A 22,674-nucleotide genomic window follows, 5' to 3' on the forward strand; every position below is an offset into this window, starting at 1 on the left:
GATAAAAGTTGTAAAAGGAGGTGACATTTTTCAATTTCTGCTGTATCTGATTTATTGGTACATAACTAGTTTTTGCATTTAGCTCATTTTCAAGTGATTTTACGAACTGTCTTGTTAGTTTGACAGTTGCTCTGAATGTATTCTACAGCTGCATTCATTTCTCCATCACATTGTCCCTGCATTATGTTAGAGTTCATAACTAGAGGAATTGGGGTTGCCATCCCACAGTAAAAGTGGAGACAAGGGATAATAGTGTATAAAAGAAGGGATAAATGTGAAAATAATGGACCTAAAGTTGACTACTCATACAGAATAACAAAGGGTAAATAATCATATTGTATTATTGTGCTCTATGAAAAAAGTTATATCACTACACTAACAGCACACATTACATACATTCCTGCAAATACAAAAAAGGAGAAAAGGAAACACACAAGAAGAGTGGTTCAGCACTTGAAAGATTACACTTACTGTGATTTAAAACCTTATCTTTTAATTATTGATGGCTTTCTAGTATTTGAGAACAGACTGGTTCTCTTTCTGTAAAAGTATCACTTGTTTTGTGTGTCACTCCATCTATTATTCATTAATGAAACAATTCTTTCTGTACCTGCATTTGAACCAGGCACCTTTAATTTCCAGCATCACTCATGTTTTAACACTTTACAAAGTATTTCAATGCCTAACCGGTATACGTTGTTCTCTCAAAACACAACTACCATAACTGAGCAATAGTGAAAGAAGAATATCTCATCACTCTGAGTGTATCAAGCTGACAACACCAAACAGAAGTCGTATTGGTAAACCGAAATTCATCAATAGGAGGGGGGGATATATATCTTGAAAAAACATGGGTCCGGGGATTTTTGTCCAAATTAAGTGAAAATTCAGGATTTCATGTGATAACTGGCAACCTCAAGTGGAATAAGGTTTTGGCTGAAGGAACGCACTTGGCTTGGTTTGACTGATGAATTTATGTTACAGATTTTGTTGAGTGACTGACTCCAATATTTTTATTTTTTATTATTATTTCAGGGTTTTTATGTGGATCTGTCAGCATTCTATAATTACTAGCCCAATACTCAGGAATGGAGAGTTAGCTTGGTGCTACTGTGTTCAATTCATTGTGGTAAGACGTATGACCATATTAACGGTTTGTAGGCCAAAGTGGAGTGACAACCCCCAGGAAAAGCTACTAGTGCTACAGAAACTTGATCTAGGTGTGCAAAAAATGTTCTATATTGTCAATGATAATATAATTGCGGTGCATAGTGAAAACGCGTATGACATACACCACAGGCTGTTAGAACTTGTCGAGAATAAGGCAGCTCTCTTCAGGTGAGTTTTATAAGCAGAGATGTTTAATGCACATTGCTAAGTTTACACTAGAAATCAACAGGCTGATGCATGCATTGTCTACATGACTTCCCTCTGTTGAATATTACTCCATCTGGGACTAGCACACATGTGCTCAACAATTTTATTGCATGCATGTCTTCTATTGAATTGTGAGCCTATGGATTTTAAATTCAGTAGTCAACCAGAGAAAACGGATTATCATGACAAATTCAGCATAAAATTTTATGTCTGGGAGAGATGTGGGGCTCAGTTATTACTTTAATTTCTTCACTGATGAAAGCCACCATCATGATTAATAAGATCTTATGCCAAACAACAATTTATTAACAACATAATTTAAGGGACACTTCTCTTGTTGAAATTTTTCTGACAATGCAGAGACATGTCCTGTAGCAAACACCCCTCTTTGGGATTACAAGCAGGAAATTGCAGAAGTTAAGAAAATTTTCCTGTCAGTAAAGGAAACAAAAGAAAATTTCGGAGTAGGTATCAAAGTCAATGGAGAAGAAATAAAAACTTTGAGGTTCGCCGATGACATTGTAATTCTGTCAGAGACAGCAAAGGACTTGGAAGAGCAGTTGAATGGAATGGACAGTGTCCTGAAAGGAGGATATAAGATGAACATCAACAAAAGCAAAACGAGGATAATAGAATGTAGTCGAATTAAGTTGGGTGATGTTGAGGGAATTAGATTAGGAAATGAGACACTTAAAGTAGTAAAGGAGTTTTGCTATTTAGGAAGTAAAATAACTGATGATGGTCGAAGTAGAGAGGATATAAAATGTAGACTGGCAATGGGAAGGAAAGCGTTTCTAAAGAAGAGAAATTTGTTAACATCGAGTATAGATTTAAGTGTCAGGAAGTTGTTTCTGAAAGTATTTGTATGGAGTGTAGCCATGTATGGAAGTGAAACATGGATGATAAATAGTTTGGACAAGAAGAGAATAGAAGCTTTCGAAATATGGTGCTACAGAAGAATGCTGAAGATTAGATGGGTAGATCACATAACTAATGAGGAGGTATTGAATAGGATTGGGGAGAAGAGGAGCTTGTGGCACAACTTGACCAGAAGAAGGGATCGGTTGGTAGGACATGTTCTGAGGCATCAAGGGATCACCAATTTAGCATTGGAGGGCAGTGTGGAGGGTAAAAACCGTAGAGGGAGACCAAGAGATGAATACACTAAGCAGATTCAGAAGGATGTAGGTTGCAGTAGGTACTGGGAGATGAAGAAGCTTGCACAGGATAGAGTAGCATGGAGAGCTGCATCAAACCAGTCTCAGGACTGAAGACGACGACGACAACAACAACAACAACAATAATAATATTGGGTTAAAGATTTTGTGCCATATGTTTTCATAATGAATTTTGCTGCAAGTTACATATTACAAGTAATGAAAACACAATCACATAATGTGTGCGCAGCGTAAGTTGTGTTTTTCTGAACACACTTGTGGACTGCATAAGTCAGTTGTCACCTACTATGTCTTGTGCAGAATATCTCAGTAGTGAACCTTTCCTTCTTTCTTTAAATATAGTGATTAGTCACACTCACAATTTCTATGTGCGCCACACTTATATTGGTCAGGAAGTATTTTTCAAAATGTGCAATTGATACAGGAAGAACAGCTAAGATCTTGTACTCAACAAGACATGTCTGTTAATCACATTAGTGATTCAGTTCACCCAACTAAGCATAATCACATTTTTACTGAGTAGCTGTTGAGATCAACATGAAGTTAAATAGTTTTGCTATTTCTGACGGGTACTTTGCTGTCATTTAATATTATCAGAGAGTTACATTACAAATGTGAAGAAGATATTCTGCAACTTGTAAATGGCAATGTGGCCTTGGTGGACAAGGAATAAGTTTACACACTTCTGAGGTATCATGAGCAACTTAATTAGAGATAGCTGCTATGTTGAGAGAGAATTTTGCCACCATGACAAATAGAAAGATTTGTGTGTGTCATTTTATATAGTGATATTGTCGCCATCTCTGAGGCTGTGTTGCAGGCAGTGAGCTTTTTACATACCACTATGCCAAGAGTGCAGTGCGAGTAATTACTAATTGTCCCTAAGAGTCAATTGCCATGGGCAACAACAGGGGTTGCTGTCTATTATAAAAGCAACCAGGAAGTATATCACCTAGAAGTCACCACCACCTTTTGCCACGGGTACGCAAGCTAGTGCCCCCATGTGCACCAAGCTGATTGTGTCATCGGTACCCTGCCCATATAAGTACAAGTCACACAAAATATAATTGTTTGTTTGTTTATATGGTGGTACCCCACTATGTTAAAAATGGGTTCATAAGAGTAAATATCTCGAATTGGAATCTGATGCACTGTTGATCCTCACGCACCCATACAGAAGTATGCTGCCACTGAAGTCATATTTTAAAATCTCTGACAATTGTAGTAAAATAATTACACAAAAAACTATTGTAAAACTCCTACCTCATTCACCTCACTACTGTGATTTAAAATATATCCTGTTCTGTCCATGTATACACAAATCTGTATCTCCCAAGTCCTGCACACTGATTGGATTTCCTGCTAGTGGAGGAACTGATGTGTCACATGTCAGTTTACCACCCAAAGGTATGTTTAAAGTACTTCCTCTCACAGCACCGGCTGAGAAGAGAATTACCATATTAAAGGTTGTTGGCTTCAATAATTGCAGCTCCTTGTTTGTCAACCTTATCCATTTTTCCTATATGGTCATCTATCTAAGTGCTGAAGTGACTACATTTATGATCACCACAATATTTCTCATATTTGTATGCTTGGCAATTTTATATGCAGCCTCATTTGCCTGAATTGTCATGATACCCAACTGAATGCCATATACTTTCATTGCTGATTTTGGTGGAGTTGGGAGGTCTGCAATGTTTGAACTCATCTTGTGGACCTTTAAGCACTCTGACCATGTAGATGTAGAGTCTGTCAGACAAGTAAATAACTATCCTGTTGTATAACAACAATGTACATGTTTCCACATCAAAAAGAAATTTTCACTGGATTCAAACTCAATCTGCACATTCCTGCACTGGGCTTAAGATCAGGTGGTATAGTGGACAGGTCTAGGGGCAGTTGGGTGTGTGTGATTGCTCATCAAAAGATGAAGATATGTATGCAGCCCAGTGAATACGGCTGTCATTTTATTAGAAGATGGGAGTTTCCGCGACTTACTTATCATGAAGATTTATATGAGAGGGAAATATTTGGTCATTGAGAATGTTGAAATAAGTTGCAGTACGGGAGCCTCATTTATATAGCGCCGACCAAAAGACTGAAAATTTCTGATCATGATTTGGATCATTTAAAATGAATCCAACTGATTGTATGTTCCGAGTTGCTATTATGGCTATAATACCAAAAACAAAGCCATGATTGAAACATGGTGACCTTGCAGAATGAAGGTGTAACCTTCTCGGCCAACTGAATAAAAATACATGAGAAGGCACCTGAATCAAAAAAGAAAAACAAAATGTTTAACCAGAACTGCGTACACAATCACAAAGGTACAAAGGGATTTGAAGTATTGGAACATTCAACTCGCTTACCATATTCAGCACACCCAGATTTCTATCAATTCCTTTATCTAAAGGAACTTAAGGCAGCAAAATAGATGGAGTCCTGTTAAGAGGTTATGGCACTTGTAGATGGGTAAGTTTTAGACCTGGTGAAATATCAGTTGTGGTGTGTGGCTCAAACTCCAAGAAACCATTAGGGAGCCATACTGATCCATAACTGCTCAATTTCCACATTGTGCACATCTCTTGTATTGGGATTCCATGTGAGCTAAACATACCTGAAGTCATAATAATGTTGGGGGAGGGAGGAGTAAACAAGCACATTTGTGTCTTCAGGCTGATTTTCAAGCTGTTCTGACAATTTTTGAATGATGGTGTGCAACATTGCCTTCCTGAACATGTTCATAAAGTAACTGAACAAATGGATGCACTTAATCAGACAGTAGGCTCCTGTATCATTTATCAGCAAGATATGATGGAAGTCATATGAGGTAAGTGGAATACATCACCTCATAATTTAAGATACACATTTACACTGCTAGTGGTGGCACCAATTACTCAACCAGACCTTTCTCCATGATTTTAGTACATAATGGCTATGTTTGTGATTTCATGATAATCTCTGTCACGTGGGCTCAGTAGAGACATGTGGTTGGGTGAGGGGGATATTTTTTCTGGGCTGATTGCCGTTACAGTCCATAATAATTAATGATGATCATTATTGTTGTCATTGCAGATGACTTCTGTTGGTGGTTTTCTCTGCATCAAGGTACTCACAGCACATGCCTGGCATAAAAGTTTATGAAAACCTCAGTGCCTACCTGACACTGGAGATTCAGTGTCCCATGTGTATAACACTCAGTCTGGCTGTGATCAAAAGAGCTGAAAATGACCATCTTGCTTATTCTGAGATATGCTGGCAGCATACATATTTTAATATAGTGTCCAATAACTCAAGTACTTTTCTATTTTGAAGTTAATGCCACAATGGGAATAAAACATTTTGAGCAAATTCAGTACCACCTCGTTTTGAAAGGCAGAACAATAGAGCAGGTACATATCCTATCACATATTTATTCATTGTGCTGTGTGTGTTTGTTGTTTTTGTTTTCTTTAACATTTGTAGGTAATCTGACATTAAAATATTCTGAGACTGTACAAAAAGTAGCAATAACACATGAACTAAATGCTAGCAAGAACAATAAAAAGTGGAGTCCCTCACGGATTCGTTCTTGGACCTATCCTTCTTTCCCTTCTGTAAATAAATGACTTAGATCTAAGCATTGAATCACATATGACCACCTTAATGACTGATTTGAAGAAAATAAGCTAATAATAAATACATTCAAACAATTTTTCTAAACATCTCTTTAAAGCAAGCCTTCAACACCTCTGTATCAAACTCCAGCAGCACACCCCCAACACAACAAAGTTTCTAGGCAATGGCTTCACAATGATTTTAAATGACAGACACACATAACAAAAACAAATCTAACACTGATGAAAGTATGCTACAGCCTAGGTTTGCTTCCACATCATTCGATTTGTGCACTTTACCTAGTTACACAGCATAGGATTATATTCTGGGATAGCCCAACTGGTAGCTAGTCATCATCTTGACCCAGAAAAGAGCTGTAAGAGCAACATAGAATGCATGACAAGTCCCTCTTTCAAAAGTCGAGTCTCCCACTCCCCTATGTTTTTATTCTAGAAACAGGTAAATATGTACAGAAAAAATGTAAAAGAAAGAATGTACATGAACACAATACTAGACAAAAAGACAAACTCTTATCTCTAGGCAGTCAGGACATCACCTTTAAAACCTCTCCTACAAATAGTGCTATAAAAATGTATAAAGGTTTGCTACACTAATTAAAAGTTGTTTCCTCATTTTTACTGTTTTATAAATGCCTAAAGGAATTATTAGTAGAGACTAGATTATATGCATCATAAAAACCTTAAAATATGTATGATCAAATAATAAAAAAGAAGTGGTAGTTACTGCGTGCATTATAAATCAAAGTCGAACCTGTCCATATAAATCAAAGTCGAACCTGTCCGTATCAATTACGAGAAAGAGCACCCAGCCACACGAAAAATCAGTACATTTAGAACGCTGACATCATTTTCTGAATACTTTCTGGTATAGGTTAGGAAGGGGGTCTTTCTGGAATTACTTTCGAAAAATTTGCAAAATGGGGACACACACCATGTTTCAAGAATTGTGCCTTCTTTGCTATTGTTGTCGGTAACAAGCAGATGCGATGTGAGTGAGTTGCAGCAAAACAATCGTATGTGCAGGACTAACTTTGAGATATATCCCATGCGGAAGGACACGCTCAAAAACTTCTTAATATTTTACTTAAAAAACAATGTACAATCATGAATTTTTTTGAACAGCGTTAACTTTTATTTAATACTATCGGCCTGGACCAAAGCATCATTTACAATTTGTTGTGTGGTTCCTGAAGAGGGGCAGCAGCCTTTTCAGTAGTTGCAGGGGCAACAGTCTGGATGATTGACTGATCTGGCCTTGCAACATTAACCAAAACGGCCTTGCTGTGCTGGTACTGTGAACGGCTGAAAGCAAGGGGAAACTACAGCCGTAATTTTTCCCGAGGACATGCAGCTTTACTGTATGATTAAATGATGATGGCATCCTCTTGGGTAAAATATTCCGGAGGTAAAATAGTCCCCCATTCGGATCTCCGGGCGGGGACTACTCAGGAGGATGTCGTTATCAGGAGAAAGAAAACTGGCGTTCTACGGATCGGAGCGTGGAATGTCAGATCCCTTAATCGGGCAGGTAGGTTAGAAAATTTAAAAAGGGAAATGGATAGGTTAAAGTTAGATATAGTGGGAATTAGTGAAGTTCAGTGCCAGGAGGAACAAGACTTCTGGTCAGGTGACTACAGGGTTATAAACACAAAATGTTTAATAATGAATAGGAAAATAGGAATGCGGGTAAGCTACTACAAACAGCATAGTGAACGCATTATTGTGGCCAAGATAGATACGAAGCCCACACCTACTACAGTAGTACAAGTTTATATGCCAACTAGCTCTGCAGATGACGAAGAAATTGAAGAAATGTACGATGAAATAAAAGAAATTATTCAGATAGTGAAGGGAGACGAAAATTTAATAGTAATGGGTGACTGGAATTCGAGTGTAGGAAAAGGGAGAGAAGGAAACATAGTAGGTGAATATGGATTGGGGCTAAGAAATGAAAGAGGAAGCCGCCTAGTAGAATTCTGTACAGAGCACAACTTAATCATAGGTAACACTTGGTTTAAGAATCATGAAAGAAGGTTGTATACGTGGAAGAACCCTGGAGATACTAAAAGGTATCAGATAGATTATATAATGGTAAGACAGAGATTTAGGAACCAGGTTTTAAGTTGTAAGACATTTCCAGGGGCAGATGTGGACTCTGACCACAATCTATTGGTTATGACCTGTAGATTAAAACTGAAGAAACTGCAAAAATGTGGGAAATTAAGGAGATGGGACCTGGATAAACTGAAAGAACCAGAGGTTCTACAGAGTTTCAGGGAGAGCATAAGGGAACAATTGACAGGAATAGGGGAAAGAAATACGGTAGAAGAAGAATGGGTAGCTCTGAGGGATGAAGTAGTGAAGGCAGCAGAGGATAAAGTAGGTAAAAAGACGAGGGCTGCTAGAAATCCTTGGGGAACAGAAGAAACATTGAATTTAATTGATGAAAGGAGAAAATATAAAAATGCAGTAAATGAAGCAGGCAAAAAGGAATACAAACGTCTCAAAAATGAGATCAACAGGAAGTGCAAAATGGCTAAACAGGGATGGCTAGAGGACAAATGTAAGGATGTAGAAGCTTATCTCACTAGGGGTAAGATAGATACTGCCTACAGGAAAATTAAAGAGACCTTTGGGGAGAAGAGAACCACTTGTATGAACATCAAGAGCTCAGATGGCAACCCAGTTCTAAGCAAAGAAGGGAAGGCAGAAAGGTGGAAGGAGTATATAGAAGGTTTATACAAGGGTGATGTACTTGAGGACAGTATTATGGAAATGGAAGAGGATGTAGATGAAGACGAAATGGAAGATACGATACTGCGTGAAGAGTTTGACAGAGCACTGAAAGACCTGAGTCGAAACAAGGCCTCCGGAATAGACAACATTCCATTAGAACTACTGACGGCCTTGGGAGAGCCAGTCATGACAAAACTCTACCAGCTGGTGAGCAAGATGTATGAGACAGGCGAAATACCCTCAGACTTCAAGAAGAATATAATAATTCCAATCCCAAAGAAAGCAGGTGCTGACAGATGTGAAAATTACCGAACTATCAGTTTAATAAGTCACAGCTGCAAAATACTAACGGGAATTCTTTACAGACGAATGGAAAAACTGGTAGATGCGGACCTCGGGGAGGATCAGTTTGGATTCCGTCGAAATGTTGGAACACGTGAGGCAATACTGACCTTACGACTTATCTTAGAAGAAAGATTAAGAAAAGGCAAACCTACGTTTCTAGCATTTGTAGACTTAGAGAAAGCTTTTGACAATGTTGACTGGAATACTCTTTTTCAAATTCTAAAGGTGGCAGGGGTAAAATACAGGGAGCGAAAGGCTATTTATAATTTGTACAGAAACCAGATGGCAGTCATAAGAGTCGAGGGGCACGAAAGGGAAGCAGTGGTTGGGAAAGGAGTGAGACAGGGTTGTAGCCTCTCCCCGATGTTATTCAATCTGTATATTGAGCAAGCAGTAAAGGAAACAAAAGAAAAATTTGGAGTAGGTATTAAAATTCATGGAGACGAAGTAAAAACTTTGAGGTTCGCCGATGACATTGTAATTCTGTCAGAGACGGCAAAGGACTTGGAAGAGCAGTTGAACGGAATGGACAGTGTCTTGAAAGGAGGATATAAGATGAACATCAACAAAAGCAAAACGAGGATAATGGAATGTAGTCCAATTAAATCGGGTGATGCTGAGGGAATTAGATTAGGAAATGAGACACTTAACGTAGTAAAGGAGTTTTGCTATTTAGGAAGTAAAATAACTGATGATGGTCGAAGTAGAGAGGATATAAAATGTAGACTGGCAATGGCAAGGAAAGCGTTTCTGAAGAAGAGAAATTTGTTAACATCGAATATAGATTTAAGTGTCAGGAAGTCATTTCTGAAAATATTTGTTTGGAGTGTAGCCATGTATGGAAGTGAAACATGGACGATAACTAGTTTGGACAAGAAGAGAATAGAAGCTTTCGAAATGTGGTGCTACAGAAGAATACTGAAGATAAGGCGGATAGATCACGTAACTAATGAGGAGGTATTGAATAGGATTGGAGAGAAGAGAAGTTTGTGGCACAACTTGACTAGAAGAAGGGATCGATTGGTAGGACATGTTTTGAGGCATCAAGGGATCACAAATTTAGCATTGGAGGGCAGTGTGGAGGGTAAAAATCGTAGAGGGAGACCGAGAGATGAGTACACTAAGCAGATTCAGAAGGATGTAGGTTTCAGTAGGTACTGGGAGATGAAGAAGCTTGCACAGGATAGAGTAGCATGGAGAGCTGCATCAAACCAGTCTCAGGACTGAAGACCACAACAACAACAACATTGTAAACGTAAACAACCAAGTACTCTTCCAAATGTTCGGTAGTAGGATTGTCTTCGGTCACTCAAAACATTTTTATAGGCAGAGAAGGACCATTCTGCATCATCAACTGAGGTAACTGGGCAGTATTTGAATTAGGATGCTAAGTTGGTACTTATTGTTTCTGGTAAAAGTTGACCTACCCCATTAATAAAACTATCAGTTTCGCACAAGGGTTCAAAACCTGGGTTATTGTTTAAAATGTTTCAAAAATTTTCTTTAAGATTTCTTGGGAATATCTCTGGCAATGAAGAGTTCACTAGAAGAATGAATCTATTCAAGTTAATGAATAAAATTAAATGCCAAACCTCCAGTTTCAAGCTTTTCAATACTTGGAGGTATAGGGGAAAATGAGTGCTAATCACAGCAATATTTTTTTAAATACTGGAATCATTAAAAGCTTCCATGCACTGACATACTGTCATAGCCTCTGCACTATTTACTACGCCTCAATGGCCTCGAAATGTTCATTGTAAAACAACATAGCTTAGACCCACGTACCCCAATGAGTTACCACTGCTTCAGAAGGTAAAGGCAGATTTGGTAATTTTTCTTTGTAGGTCTTGATGTGAGCAGGAGCCTTTAGAAACACTTTCTTTGTGGATGAAATCAGTTTATTTACATTCACAAACATGGAACATACTTCTTCATCAAGGCAATGTACTCCACGAGCAAAGCACATCACATGAACCATACTGGGTTACAATATTAAGAGGGCTTTTCCTGCATTGATCATATAGGGAGCAGCATCTGAAATAAATAAAAACACTCTCCACCTGCAGAAGACTCTGGAAACATTTTTCTAATACACTCATTCACAAATCTGGTGGTTCCCAGGTTCGATTCCCGGCAGGGTCAGGGATTTTCTCTGCCTTGTGATGACTGGGTGTTGTGTGATGTCCTTAGGTTAGTTAGGTTTAAGTAGTTCTAAGTGCTAGGGGACTGATGACCATAGATGTTAAGTCTCATAGTGCTCAGAGTCCTTAGAAAATGTAGTCCATCAACAAAGGAGGTGGCTTACAAAACACTCGTTCGACCTATACTTGAGTATTGCTCATCAGTGTGGGATCCGTACCAGATCGGGTTGACGGAGGAGATAGAGAAGATCCAAAGAAGAGCGGCGCGTTTCGTCACAGGGTTATTTGGTAACCGTGATAGCATTACGGAGATATTTAATAAACTCAAGTGGCAAACTCTGCAAGAGAGGCGCTCTGCATTGCGGTGTAGCTTGCTCGCCAGGTTTCGAGAGGGTGCATTTCTGGATGAGGTATTGAATATATTGCTTCCCCCTACTTATACCTCCCGAGGAGATCATGAATGTAAAATTAGAGAGAGTAGAGCACGCGAGGAGGCTTTCCGGCAGTCGTTCTTCCCGCGAACCATACGAGACTGGAACAGGAAAGAGAGGTAATGACAGTGGCACGTAAAGTGCCCTCCGCCACACACCGTTGGGTGGCTTGCGGAGTATAGATGTAGATGTAGATGTGCGGCTAAAAGCTTGCGTAGTTTAACTTAATTGTTGCCAGCGAGTATGGTCCAGGGGTGTGGGTGCAGGAGGATTGACTGTCTGTCTGTCTGCCTGCCTGTTCCTCTTTTGTAATGATTTCTCTAGGCAGTGGCCTCTCAGTTAGCAACTGCACACAGTTAAGGTTGTGGTCAATCTGTGAGACGTCAAAACTAGATAGAGCTAGAGACCGCCCATCTAAATTATTAAAATATTGTAAATACAGGGTAAAAAAATGCATCGTCACTAGTTTTTAGTTAAAATATACAATAACTAGTGAAAATGAGCCAAATATTCAAATGCATATGCAACATACAAATGCATATAATCCGGTCTCTACTTATTAGATTCACTGCTTCTATTCAGTGGCAGAAAATTTAGACTATGTGAAGTACAACAGACTTGAAGCAAGAATATGCAAAAACTGCTACTGCTCCTGAAGTAGGTAATTTACTGCACAATTACAATACACACTGATGTAATATGTAACTTGTGTGCATGCAAGTTACAGCCCACAATCTGTACAGATTTACTGGATGAATAAAGTATTTGAGTTTGAGAAACAGACAACACAGTTTTCTTTCAAGGAAATTGATAATATGGTGTGCGCACGCACACGTTGTGTGTGTGTGTGTGTGTGTGTGTGTGTGTGTGTGTGTGTGTGTGTGTGTGTGTGTGTGTGTGTGTGTGTGTGTGTGGAGGGGGGGGATTAAAGACAGCAAAATATATCAAGGGCAAACTCAATTGTGAATTTTCATTCACTTTTCACTTACTCCAAACACTTGTTGTGCCATCCAGCCATGATACCTTTTTAGGGTTTCTTCATAAGCCTTCTGTAAAAATAGTATGAGATCTTCAGTGTTTCCTCCTTTGCGAGCATCTTCTCGGATGCACTTAAAAAACGTATATACAAAATTCAGAGCTCTGCAAATTAAAAAGAAAAAAAATAATTAAAATGGTGATGATTAACATTGCAAAATATGCAGATTCTTATCTATTGTACATTTTCACCAGTCAAAAATTTAAAATTCTTGAATTTCTCAATGCTTTTATAAGCACATAAACATACATCCCCAAGCATCTTATGGGCTGCAGTTCGAGTCACTAGGCTTATTTAACAATAGCTTCTCCACACACACACACACACACACACACACACACACACACTCTTATGAATTGCATTGCAGTCAACTGGAATTATAGCAGAAATAAATATGACTACTATGAATGATTTAACCTTAATTGAGCACAGCCAGATGTAAATTGCAAAGTCGTGAAAACATTCTACAGCCTCCCTGATGGATTAAAGGTATTGACAGAAAATAATATAATAGATCTTATGCTTAATTTAAGTACAAATTACACCCATTCACATGAGCAGCATCATAAGACAGAGAAAATTTATTTTTATAATCCAGTTAGTACATCCCATACCAAAGTGAGGCAGCACCTAGAAAGCACTAGTGGGTCTCTGAGAATACTATGCTATTTGGGATTGGGATGCAAGAATTGCTTTAACTTGGTTTTGCTTCTTGTATCAGCTATAGTGATTTTATATTCAGTGTTAAGTGTTTATTGTTTTCTAAGAGTTGCTTCAAACATTACATATGCCATATTATCAGGATGTGTTGGGACTGTTGGTAACAGTGCAGACAGGCACTATCTAACACACCAGTCAATAACTGTGCTGCATAGAACAGAAGTAACAGTCTGTTCATTTGTCAGTACAAGAAGAGTGGCTCTCTATGGGTAATAAGCTATGATCATAGCTCAGAGATAAAAAACACTACTTATAGTAAGAGTATGTCATCTGTGTGTTTTAACTTTAGTCCTCTAGGAGAAGCTGCTTCGTAGAATTCTGTGCAGAGCACAGAAATAGAAATGTTTGGGGTGAGAAAATTAAAGTGTTTTCTACATTCCAGAAATTGGTGTGCGGATCTATGTGTGGAATAAATTGGACTGTGACCACATTAGAACCATAAGAAGCAAGGGTAAACTACAGTTATTTTTCCTGAGGATATGTAGCTCTACTTACAGCTTGTTGATGGCATGTTCATAGGTAAAAACCCCCCATTCAGATCATAGATTGGGGACAACGGACTACTTAGGAGGATGTTGTATCTCTTGGGGGGGGGGGGGGGGGGGGGGAAATGACATTCTACAGGTTGAAATGAGGAATGTAGGAATGTTAGATCCCTCAATCATGTAGGTAGTTTAGAACATTTAAAAAGATAGGTTGAAGTTAGATTTAGTGAATCGTGGAATCATAGTAGCAAGATAAATATGACTTTTGGTCAAGTGATTGTTGGTTTATCAACACAAAATCAAAGGGGTAATGCTGAAGTAGATCTAATAATGAATAACAATACCGGTACTGCTCCTATGAGCAGTACAGTGAATGCATTATCATAGCCAAAATTGATGAAAAGCGAACACCTACTACAGTAGTAAAAGTTTATATGCTGATCAGCTTCAAGTGAGATGAAAATTTGATTGTGATGAGAAACTGGAATTTGACAGAAGGAACAGTTGAGAAGGAAAAACATAGTTGGTTTAGAAGAATGAAAGGAGGGCAAGCTGCCTTGTAGAATTCTGTGCAGAGCACAGTTTTATCATCAACAGTATTTGGTTTAAGAACCATGAAATATGGTTGTAAATGTGAAAGAGACTTGGAGATACTGAAAGATTTCACACTGATTACTTATAATAGTAAGACAGAGATTCTGAAATCAGAATTTACACTGTGAGGCATCTCCTGGGTCAGACGTGAGCTTGTCTGTAATTTACTGATTATGAGTTACAGATTAAAACTGAAAAAAATTGCAGAATGGTAGGAAATTAATTGGAGAGGACCTGAATAAAAATTGAAATAGCCAGAGGTTGACGAGTGTTCAAAGATACCATAAGGCAACAATTAACAGCAACATGGAAATAAATACAATGGAAAATGAATGAGTAGCTTTGAAAGATAAAACAATGAAAACATTAAATGATCAAATAGGTAAAAAGACAAGGCCCAGCACAAATCCTTGGATAACACATGAGATATTAAATCTACTGATGAAAGGAGAAAGTATACATATGAAGTGGGCAAAAGGATAGACAAGTGTCTAAAAACTGAGACTGAGAGGAAGTACAAAACGGCAGAGGTCGAATGTCTGGATGAGAAATGCTAGACCGCAGAAGCACGTATGACTACAGGAAAGACAGATCGTGCCTATAAAAAATGAAAGAGACCTTTAGAGAAATGAGAAGCACCTGTATGAATATTATGAGCTTAGATGGCAAGCCCATACTAAGTAAAGAAGGGAAGGCTGGGAGGTGGAAGAAATATACAGAGGGTCTATATAAGGGAAACACACTTGAAGAAAATGTTAGAGAAACAGAAGAAGAGCAAGTATATGAAGGTAAAATGGGAGGTTTGATACTGTGCAGCAAATCTGAAAAGGCACTGAAATAGAGAAGTCCAAACAGGGCCTCTGGGGTAGATGATATACCCCCAGAATTACTGAGATCCCTGGCAGAGTGTGGAATGTCAGATCCCTTAATCGGGCAGGTAGGTTAGAAAATTTAAAAAGGGAAATGGGTAGGTTAAAGCTAGATATAGTGGGAATTAGTGAAGTTAGGTGGCAGGAGGAACAAATCTTCTGGTCAAGTGAATACAGGGTGCGAAATACAAACTCAAATAGGGGTATGCAAGGGTAGGTTTAATAATGAATAAAATAAAATAGAAGTGCGGGTAAGCTACTGCAAACAGCATAGTGAATGCATTATTGTAAACAAAGATAGACATGAAGCCCATGCCCAACACAGTAGTACAAGTTTATATGCCAACTAGCTCTGAAGATGACAGAAAGATTGATGAAATAAAAGAAATTATTCAGATAGTGAAGGGAGACGAAAACTGAATAGTCATGGGCGACTGGAATTCGATAGTAAGAGAAGGAAACATAGTAGGTGAATATGGTTTTTTTGGGGGGGGGGGGGGGGGGGGTGGAGTAATGAAAGAGGAAGCCGTCTGGTAGCATTTTGTACAGAGCATAACTTAATCATAGCTAACGCTTCGTTCAAGAATCATAAAAGAAGGTTGTATACATGGAAGAAGCCTGGAGATACTTACAGGTTTCAGATAGATTATATAATGGTAAGACAGAGATTCAGGAACAAGGTTTTAAATTGTAAGACATTTCCAGGGGCACATGTGGACTCTGACCACATTCTATTGGTCATGAACTGTAGATTAAAACTGAAGAAACTGGGAAAAGGTGGGAATTTGAGGGGATGGGACGTGGATAAACTGTAAGAACCAGAGGTTGTACAGAGTTTCAGAGTGAGCATTAGGGAATGACTGACAAGAACAGGGGAAAGAAATACAGTAGAAGACAAATGGGTAGCTTTGAGACTGAAATAGTGAAGGCAGCAGAGGGTCAAGTAGGTAAAAAGATGAGGGCTAGTGGAAATCCTTGTGTAACAGAAGAAATATTGAATTGAATTGATGAAAGGAGAAAATATAAAGTGCAGTAAATGAAGCAGGCAAAAAGGAATACACACGTCTCAAAAATGAGATCGACAGGAAGTGCAAAATGGCTAAGCAGGGATGGCTACAGGACAAATGTAAGGATGTAGAGGCACTATATCACTAGGGGGTAGGATAGATACTGCCTACAAAAAAATTAAAGAGACCTTTTGCAAAAAGAGAACCACTTGCGTGAATATCAAGAGATCAGATGGGAACCCAGTTCTAAGCAAAGAAGGGAAAGCAGAAAGGTGGAAGCAGTATAAAGAGGGTCTATACAAGGGCGATGTTATTGAGGACAATATTATGTAAATGGACAAGGACACAGATGAAGATGAAATGAGAATATGATACTGCGGGAAGAGTTTGACAGAGCACAGAAAGACCTAAGTTGAATCAAGGCCCCGGGAGTAGACAACATTCCATTAGAACTACTGACAGCCTTGGGAGAGCCAGTCCTGACAAAACTCTAACATCTGGTGAGCAAAACGTATGAGACAGGCGAAATACCCTCAGACTTCAAGAAGAATATAATAATTCCAATCCCAAAGAAAGCAGGTATTGACAGATGTGAAAATTACCGAATTATCAGTTTAATAAGTCACGGCTGCAAAATAGAATCACGACTTATTTACAGACAAATGGAAAAACTGGTGGAAGCTGACCTCAGGGAAGATCAGTTTGGAATTTGGAATGAACATGTGAGGTAATACTGACCCTATGACTTATCTGAGAAGATAAATTAAGGAAAGGCAAAACCTACATTTCTAGCATTTGTAGACTTAAGAGAAAACATTTGACAATGTTGACTGGAATACTCTCTTTCAAATTCTGAAGGTGTCTGGGGTCAAATACATGAGCAAAAGGCTATTTACAATTTGTACAAAAACTAGATGGCAGTTATACGAGTCGAGGGCCACGAAAGGGAAGCAGTGGTAGGGAAGGGAGTGAGACAGGCTGGTAGCCTCTCCCCGATGTTATTCAATCTGTATATTGAGCAAGCAGTAAAGGAAACAAAAGAAAAATTTGGAGTAAGAATTAAAATCCATGGAGAAGGAATAAAAACTTTGCCGATGAGAACGTAATTCTGTCAGAGACAGCAAAGGGCCTGGAAAAACAGTTGAACGGAATGGGCAGTGTACTGAAAGGAGGAGATAAGATGAACATCGAGAATAATGGAATGTAGTCGAATTAAATTGGGTGATGCTGAGGGAATTAGATTAGGAAATGAGACACTTAAAGTAGTAGATGAGTTTTGCTATTTGGGGAGCAAAATAACTGATGATGGTTGAAGTAGAGAGGATATAAAATGTAGACTGGCAATGGCAAGGAAAGCATTTCTGAAGAAGAGAAATTTGTTAACATCGAGTATAGATTTAAGTGTCAGGAAGTCGTTTCTGAAAGTATTTGTATGGAGTGTAGCCATGTATGGAAGTGAAACATGGATAGTTTAGACAAGAAGTGAATAGAAGCTTTCGCAATGTGCTGCTACAGAAGAATTCTGAAGATTAGATGGGTATATGACATAACTTATGTTGAGGTACTGAAGAGAGTTGGGGAGAAGAGGAATTTGTGGCACAACTTGACTAGAAGAAGGGATCGGTTGGTAGGACACATTCTGGGCATCAAGAGATCACCGATTTAGTACTGCAGGGAACGGTGAAGGGTCAAAATCATATAGAGAGACCAAGAGATTGATACACTAAGCAGATACAGAAGGATGTAGGTTGCAGTAGGTACTGGGAGATGATGAAGCTTGCACAGGATAGAGTAGCATGGAGAGCTGCATCAAACCAGTCTCTGGACTGAAGACCACAACAACAGCAACAACAACAACGAAGAGACAGGAAAAGTGCCCTCAGACTTGGAGAAGGAGGTAATAATTCCTATTCCAAAGATGGCAGATGCTGACAGATGTAAAATATTACTAAACTATAAGTTCAATAAGTTATATTTGCAAATACTGACAGGGATTATTTACAGAAGAATAGAAAAACTGGTAGAGGCCAAACACAGGGAAGAGCAGTTTGGATTCTCAAATAGTGGTGGTGGTGGTGGTGGTGGTGGTGGTGGTTGGTGGGATGTTTAAGGGGGACTAAACAGCTAAGGTCATCAGTCCCCCATCTCGAATAATGTAGGAACATATAAGGCAATACTGGCCCTAGGACTTACCTTTAGAAGCTAAGCTGAGGAGAGGTAAACTGAAGTTTATAGCATTTGTGGATAAAAGACAGGAATCATAGGGAAGTCAAGGCAAAGAGGCCGCAGTAAACATGGAGTAGGGGGGGAAAAAAATTGTCAGGTGGACTGATTCAGCATACAGAGCAGTCAAAACAACATTCAGCGAAATGAAAAGCAAAGCTGCCAAAATTGAGTTCAATGGGAATTGTGTTAAATGTATAGGGACTCTGTGAGGGGGAAGACTTCTCTAATGACAGTGGGAGTCAATTTGGGATCCATCAGGGATCCAGTATTAAAATCACACTTTAACAGTAATTTAAACACTGGAAAATCCAGGATGGAATGTAACAATACCAGAGAAGAAAGTTGCTACTCACCATATAGTGGGGATGCCGAGTCGCAATAGGCACAATAAAAAGATTCACACAATCATAGCTTTCGGCCATTAAGGCCTTTGTTAGCAGTAGCCACAAAAGCGCGCGGATGCGCACGTGCACAACGCACACACAGTCATACAACATCTGCAGTCTCAGAGACTGCAGGTGTGTGTGTGTGTGTGTGTGTGTGTGTGTGTGTGTGTGTGAGTGTGTGTGTGTGTACTGCTGACAATGGCTTTTAACAGAATTTTCGAAGACTTGCGATCAAGTTAGATAGAAAGGATAAATAACATTCCTACTGACTTTATAAAATCAAGCAACTATTCAAGTTAGTGTGTATAATGTATGCGAATGGAGACCTAACATCCAACTGTTGGAAAAATATCATCCATGCAATACCAAAGTCAGCAAAGGCAGACAAATGTGAGAACTATTGCAAAATCAATTTAAAAGCTCATGTGTCCAAGTTGCTGAAGGTAAAAGAAAATTAAGGATATGTTAGATGGCAGTCAGTTTGGTTTTAGGAAAGGTAAAAGAACTATAGGGCCAGTTCTGATGATGTGTCTGATAATAAAAGCAGGAATGAGATTAATGATAATCTTTTTCGCCAACATTAGTTATCACGACATAAATGAAGCTACAGAATTCTACCACCTCCGAACCAAACTAACTTATGGCAGATAAACCAAGGAAGACACGATAGGCAGACTCACAGATAAAGAAGCCATTCCTGGCCAAGACAAGCCTGCTATAGTGAAACATAGTCCTTAATTTGTGAATAAATTTCTGAGAATGTTGGTTTGGAGTACAGCATTGTATGATAGCAAATCGTGGACTGTGGGAAACTGGAAAAGAAGAGAACCTGAATGTTTGAGATGTGGTGCAATGGAAGGATGTTGAAAATTACGCACACTGATAATATAAGGTATGAGTAGGTTATCCACAGAACCAATAAAGAGAGGAAAATGTGGAAAACATGACACAAAGTAGTGACAGGGTGATTGGACACATCTTACATCAGAGAATAATTTCCATGGCACTACAAGCAACTATAGACGGTAAAAAAATGCACGGGAAGACAGAGATGGAATACAGCCAACAAATAATTGACGACACAGGTGCAAGTGCTACTCTGAGATGAAGTTGACACAAGAAAGGAATTCGTAGCAGGCCACATCGAACCATTCGGAAGACTAATGATTACAAAATAAAGAAAGACTGAGAGAGAGCTTTTGACAATGCTGACTAGAATAAAACACCGTTTGAAATGCTAGGTGGTAGGGACGAATTACAGGGACCAGTAAGGTGTCTACAAGTTGTACAGTCAAAGGACATGAAATGGAGATGGTCTTTGTGAAGGAAATGAGACAGGGTTGTAGTCTATCCCTGATTTTATTTACTCTATACATTGAGTACCAAGAGAAATGTGGAAAGGGAGCAGAAAGGGTAAATTAAATCTTTGAGATTAGTCAGTGATATTGTAAACTTGTCAAAGGCAGAAAATGATTTGGAGGAAGAGCAGTGGAAAGGAATGGGTGTGCCATAAAAAGAGGTTATAAAACAAAAAACAACAAAAGTAAAAGAATGGCAATGGAATGTAGTCTAACTAAATAAGCTGATGGTGAAAGGATATAAAACGCAGATTGGCAATAGCAAGAAAAACATTTCTGAAAACGAGAAATTTGTTAAATTTGAAAATGTGTGGTTAGGTCTTATGGGACCAAACTGCTGAGGTCATTGGTCCCTAAGCTTACTCATTATTTAATCTAACTTAAACTAACTTACACTAAGGACAACACACACACACAAACACACACACACACACACACACACACACACACACACACACACACACACACACACACAAGAGGGAGGTCTTGAACCTCCGATGCAGAAATTTGTTAACATCAAATATAAATTTGTAACATCAAATATGAATCTAAATGTTGGAAAAGTTTTTCTGAAGCTATTTGTATGGAGTGTGGCCTTGTACAGAAGTGAAACTTGGACAAGCAGTTGAGACAAGAGGAGAGTAAAAGTTTTTGACTTACTGTGCTACAGAAGAATACTATATTAAAGTAGATGGATAGGTGAAGTAAATAATGGTTAGGTATTGAATAGAACTGGGGAGAACAGAAATTTATGGCTCAGCTTGGCTACAAAAAGGCATCAATTTATAGGACACACCCCCACCCTGAGGCATCAAGGAATAGTAGACTTGGTAATGGAAATAAGTTTTGGCAGGGCAGGAGGGAGGTGGGGATGTGGAGTGAGGCCAAGATTTGACCGTGCTAAGCAGCTTCAAATGGATATATGTTGCAGTAGTTATGAAGGATGAAGATGCTTGCTCAGGATAGACTATTGTGGAGACCTGTATCAAACTAGTCTTTGGACTAAAAACAACAACAAATAATAATATTCACTCTACTCTTACTGTTTGTAGATTACTGTTATTTGATAATTACCAATGTAGCCTTGGAAATATGTCACTTAAATGTGTACATGCACAAACAGAATATAGCAGTTTAATAATTGTAACTTGTTTGTACAATTGCTTCATTTTGTTAGTGTATACTTTGACCCCTTCCACATCCACAAAGCTTTTCCTTCATGGTAGGGTGTATGTAGATGACAGATGAATGAAGTTGTGGTCTGAAATTTGCTAAATTCTTCTTATGCTGGTATGAATTATATGGGCTGCCAATAAAATAAAACAAATCGTCCCCATACATCAGAACTACATATTTGCTGGTCCTGAGACAGACCTGTGTGCAATACTGTCCTTAGCTCATGTAGCCATTGAGATTCTGTTATAAAGGAGAACTTTAAGGAACATATTATCTGATGAGATTCACATTAATAATGATAAGCAACTGTTATTTGGTTTCTGGTGTTACATATCACTTCAGTCAGAAGAGTGATGTGTATTTCTACTTATGTAAGTCTGCAGGCTTTCGTGGGCATTGTCACCAAGTTAAAATCTTCTGGGTTATTAGGCCACATCATGTTTGTTCTAAAATATTTGACGTTTGGACCCCTCTGCTGGGATCTTCCTCAGGATGGATCTTTTGGCGTCCACTACTGCTAGAACACTCTTCTAGCAGTAGTGGACACCAAAAGACCCTGAGAGGGGTCAAACATTTTAGAAGAAAAACAACACAGCCTAATAGCCCAGAAGATTTTAACTATTGCTACTTACATCTACAGCAACACTCAGCTAACCATCATGAGGTACATGGCAGAGACTACATCCCACTGTGCCAGTTATTAGGGTTTCTTCCCGTTTCATGCATGAACTGAGTGTGGGAAGAATGACTGACTGAATGCCTCTGTGCGTGTAATAAATATTCTAATCTTATCAGCATCCATAGGTGAATGATACATATGGGGTTGTGCTATATTCCTAGAGTCATTTAAAGTAGGTTCTTGGAGCTTTGTTAACAGACTTTCTTGGGCTAATAGGTCTCTTCACGAGTCTGCCAGTTCAGTTCCTTCAGTATCTCTCTGACCTTTTCCCATGGATCAAACAAACCTGTGACCATCCATGCCACCCTCC

General features: G+C 38.8%; 3 protein-coding genes across 3 annotated transcripts in view; 2 read left to right on the top strand and 1 right to left on the bottom strand.

Moving 5' to 3' along the window:
- The window catches only part of LOC126270601 (transmembrane protein 17-like), a 58,754-nt gene extending 52,211 nt beyond the window's left edge, over positions 1-6,543 (top strand). The window contains exon 5 of the mRNA XM_049974083.1: positions 5,634-6,543. The gene's annotated coding sequence lies outside the window, so the exon portion shown is untranslated. The remainder of the gene's footprint in view (positions 1-5,633) is intronic.
- Positions 1-22,674, bottom strand: part of LOC126270585 (glycolipid transfer protein) — an 83,630-nt gene that overhangs the window by 6,324 nt on the left and 54,632 nt on the right. The window contains exon 5 of the mRNA XM_049974081.1: positions 12,818-12,968. Coding sequence (XP_049830038.1) covers positions 12,818-12,968 — 151 coding nt within the window. The remainder of the gene's footprint in view (positions 1-12,817; positions 12,969-22,674) is intronic.
- Positions 15,616-22,674, top strand: part of LOC126270569 (craniofacial development protein 2-like) — a 120,261-nt gene continuing 113,202 nt past the window's right edge. Inside the window, exon 1 of the mRNA XM_049974079.1 lies at positions 15,616-15,634. Coding sequence (XP_049830036.1) covers positions 15,627-15,634 — 8 coding nt within the window. The 5' untranslated portion in view covers positions 15,616-15,626. The remainder of the gene's footprint in view (positions 15,635-22,674) is intronic.

The sequence above is a fragment of the Schistocerca gregaria genome, chromosome 1 (genome assembly GCF_023897955.1).
Source record: "Schistocerca gregaria isolate iqSchGreg1 chromosome 1, iqSchGreg1.2, whole genome shotgun sequence".
Lineage (NCBI taxonomy): Eukaryota > Metazoa > Arthropoda > Insecta > Orthoptera > Acrididae > Schistocerca > Schistocerca gregaria.